This window comes from Cajanus cajan, chromosome 6 (assembly GCF_000230855.2).
Source record: "Cajanus cajan strain Asha chromosome 6, NIPB_CcT2T_4, whole genome shotgun sequence".
Classification (NCBI taxonomy): domain Eukaryota; kingdom Viridiplantae; phylum Streptophyta; class Magnoliopsida; order Fabales; family Fabaceae; genus Cajanus; species Cajanus cajan.
In genome coordinates, this window is record NC_138522.1 from 42,678,221 (window position 1) to 42,682,503 (window position 4,283).

Sequence of the window (4,283 nt, forward strand, 5' to 3'; positions counted from 1 at the left end):
TCATAACTGATCTCAGGTCCAAGGCCCAATAAAACCCTAATTCATACTAAAGTACGTGCATTACTTATACGATACCCATATATCCACAAACACTAACTTTAGCATCGGAGTCTCTTTTGCAGGTACCACCCTCGCCTTGGAACAACAATCGTACTCAGCGAATGAGGCTCACCAATCTTACCCAGCAGATCTTCCCTACGATTGATCTCCGGTAAGAACAAAATGTATCCATAAAATACAATAAATTTAATTTATTAAAGCTGAATCTATCAAAAAGTCTTTCTGGACCGAGCGGGACATAAACACTAAAACACCCCTTCTTTTATGCACACCCAAGCGAATGAAATGAGGTGCTTGATTTTCTCCTCAAGTTTTGCACACGTCTAGGCATGACAACGGGGCGGGACAGGGCGAGTTTTACGTTCCCCCGTCTCCGCTCCCGCAAATTTAAACGGCTTCCGCCCCCGTTCTTGATACCTGCCGAGGATAAAATCTGGGTTCCCATTTCTGCCCCTGGCGGGGTTCCGGTTTTCCCGTCCTGCCCCCGCCTTTGCTCCTATTTTTTTTTCTTCTTTTTTTCTTTTAAATAAATATGAACAATTTAAATAATTATATTATTAAGCGAGGCGGGACGGGGGCAGGTATGAGGCAGGGGCGGGGTCGGGTCGATATTAACATCATGCCCCCGCCCCCGTTCCTGATTTTATTAATCAGAGAAAACCCGAACCCGAACCCGAATCTGATAAACACGAGTTTTTCGCATCCAAATCAAGCAGATTCGGACAAGTACCTACGAGGACAGATTAAATTGCCATGCCTACACACGTCTCACACCCTCATTGCTTTTTCATTTTTATTTTCAACTTATGTAAGGCCTTTAATGCAACCACATTGCATGTCATGTAAGGCTACTGATGGTATACTATTATTACCAAAAATAAATTAAATAGATTTTAAATTAAAAAAAGATATAATAAATAAAGTCTTGGGTTTTCTATTTGTGCCCTTTTCAGTTGCAACCTTTCGCGCGGTCTGTCACCACTTCAAATGTAAAATCTCAGTCCTCCCTCCAGGTTTATTTTGTCGGAAGGGTTTGGTAAGAAAACGACACATTTTAAAAAATTAGAAAGAAAATAAATAATACATACATATATATATATATATATATATATATATATATATATATATATATACATTTAAGAAATTTTGGGGAAAAAAAGTCCTATTGTTTTAAAAAAAATTAAATAACAATTTAAAATAAAAGGTTTATCCTGTTTTGAAAAAATTGCAAAGCAATGTGGGCGCAAGGTAGCAAAGTCCATGGCGACTCTTTCAAACCAGAAATACAATAAAAAGAAAATAGACCCAATTGTAAAGAAGTTGAACATCACTCCCACCAACAGCAAAAGAAACAGAGCCTCATTCTTCTCTTTTGTTTGCCACCATAATACGGTGCCGTTTGTGTTCATTCATCCCCCTTTCAACAACAACCATCATTAATTACGGTCATGTACGGCGCGTGTTATTAATTATCACATAATCCATCAAATTCAAAATTCTTTACTTCAAATGAAACACTAACCACTATTCAGTTTCACCCTCATCCTCATGACACTCCATCCACACCTTCCCCCCATTTTTCTTTTTCTCTTTTCTTTTTATTTTTATGTTTTCCTCCTCACACTCGCACAGTTTCCGCCGCCGGCCGCCGCGCAGCTCCCCAACGCGCTGACGCCGCCGCCGCCGGGCAACTTCTCGCGGCTGAAGTTCGACAAGTCGATGGCCATCGTGCTGGTGATCCTGGTGGCGGTGTTCTTCGTCCTGGGATTCCTGTCCGTGTACACGCGGCAGTGCGGCGAGCGAAGGAGCTTCGACCTCTCCCTCCCGATGACGCGGCGCCACCGCGGCCTCGACCGCCAAATCCTGGACACGTTCCCGACCTTCGTCTACTCCGCCGTGAAGAGCCTGAAGATAGGGCGCGCCACGCTGGAATGCGCGGTGTGTCTGAACGAGTTCGAGGAGGACGAAACGCTGCGTTTGATCCCCAAGTGCAGCCACGTGTTCCACGCCGACTGCATCGACGCCTGGCTCGCCACGCACTCCACGTGTCCCGTGTGCCGCGCCAACCTCGTGCCCAAACCCGACGACCCCTCCTTTCACTTACCCGATCTAGAGCAGCCCCAATTAAATAGCCCGACCCGACCCGACGAGGACACGGGGATTGCACCTGCGACTGCGCGTCCGCTTTCGGTTTCTCCGAAGGTGACTCCGCGGTCAAGGTCAACGGGTTTGAGGATCGCGAGTTGGTTTCCGCGGTCTCACTCGACGGGTCACTCGCTGATTCAACCCGGGGAGAATTGCGAGCGGTTCACGCTGCGTTTGCCGCAGGAGGTGCGGAACCAGCTCGTGAATTCGACGCTGAGTCGCACCACGAGTTGCGGCGTGGACGTGAGGTTCACGCGCGAGAGTAGCGCGAGGAGGGGTTACAGGACAAGAAGTGTGGGGAACAGCCTTAGTCCTCTCGTGAGAGGTGGGTTTTCTCGGACGCGGTCGCCGAAGGATGATGTCGGAGAACGATCTTGGAATCGGTTATTCTCGGGGACAAGGGGTAGTGAGGAATAGATTGTTTGTTTTGGGTCAACGATTGTGATGATATGATATCATTACTTCACTCTGCCTTTTATTTTACCAACCACTGCAGTGCACATGTAATTACTCTTCTTTTACATACATTTATTTGTATGCTTCTGCATTTTAAAGTTTCCAATTTTTTTGAGTGTTCTGTGTGGAACAAGGGAGACATAGGATTTTGTAAACGTGAATAAATATAAAAATGAATAATTCAAACATTTCCTGCTTCCTTTCTAGTCTACATTTTTTGCATTCATCTTGCTATGCTTTAATACTTTGTTGCTTTAAACATATGTATATTTCATTAATCTTTTCCTTGTTTTCATCGGTTTTGTCTGCATATAAACACGTAATTACAAACAAAAAAAACATCAGTAACAATTTACTACTCTCTATATATGAAAGATTTATTCAACTATTTTGCACCTTATAAAATAATAAATAAATAAGTTAGTTAATTAAAATAAATTTATCAAGAGTTATGTTACACAGTCCGAAAGGATTTCTGAATAATGGTCCGAATCCTTAAAATATTAATATTTTTTAATAAATTTATTATAAAATAATTATTTAATTTAATATTTTATAATTTAAACTATTATTTTATTCGTTTGGAGAGAATTTCGGCATTCACGTTTGGAGGCTGAATCATTTTCCATTTATCAATTCTAAAATAAATTTTATGGTCATGTAAATGGTGTAAACAATAAAATTTATATGGGCAATTATTCATATATCATGATTGGACTAAATTATTTATTTGGTCTATTTTTTTTTAATTTAGTCTCATTTTATTTAATTAATGTCATTTTTTTTAGTTTTATTTAAATAATTAACAATGAATGGTTACATGGATATGACATAGATTTATTGTATTTCACCTAAGTGACTTTTAGTTTTCAAGTGAAAGTAAATTGACTTAGTTTTAGTCTCAATTTCATGTTCATGTTTGTGTTTGCAATCCCTAAAACCATTTTCATAGTCTTTTTTGTGGATCATTGCTCTCAAATTCATTATTGGTCCTCTTTACTTTGCTTTTCATCTTTAGTTTGTTTTTAAACTCTTCGTTGCCGCATTGAGGTTCGTCACGAATCACAATATTGAGATTCTAGAAGATTCCTTTGAAGTTCACCAACTCGTCAATGGAATGTTCAAGTGATGTATTAGTTTATTCTGATCTCACTCAAATGAATGTGACATTCGTGTTTAATTTAAATTATTTGCTATCATACATGTTGTAAATTGTATCGATTGTTGAAAGTTGAGATAGATATTGATTTAATTATTTTAGTTATTTTAGTTGATTAAGATAATTATATTGCTTTGTTGAATATTAGACACATTGCTAAGTTGTTATTGTTAAAAGTTGTTTGATAAAATTATGAATTATACTTTTAAATTATATGTTGATTACCTATCGTTATGTATATATATGTGTTTTCTTACATAAACTTATAACTCTTTATTTTCTTCCCAATCAGGTCCCTTTCCTTGCATTAATAACTTTGGGAACATTTTCTCGTAGGTTAATATCTGATATGTATATTTCATTCTCCATCAATCTCAATCTGACCTCATCCTTAGAGGAAAATATGTTTACAAAATTACAGGCATCAACATCACTATATATTTTTTTCTGAAAGCATTACATT

At 38.9% G+C, this 4,283-nt stretch overlaps 1 protein-coding gene across 1 annotated transcript; it reads left to right on the top strand.

Annotated features, from left to right (window-relative positions):
- The first annotated feature begins 1,356 nt into the window (after positions 1-1,356).
- LOC109802517 (RING-H2 finger protein ATL11) lies at positions 1,357-2,860 on the top strand. Its single transcript, XM_020363912.3, has one exon. The coding sequence runs from the start codon at positions 1,609-1,611 to the stop codon at positions 2,620-2,622; it is 1,014 nt and encodes a 337-aa protein (XP_020219501.1). The 5' UTR covers positions 1,357-1,608; the 3' UTR covers positions 2,623-2,860.
- Positions 2,861-4,283: the final 1,423 nt, after the last annotated feature.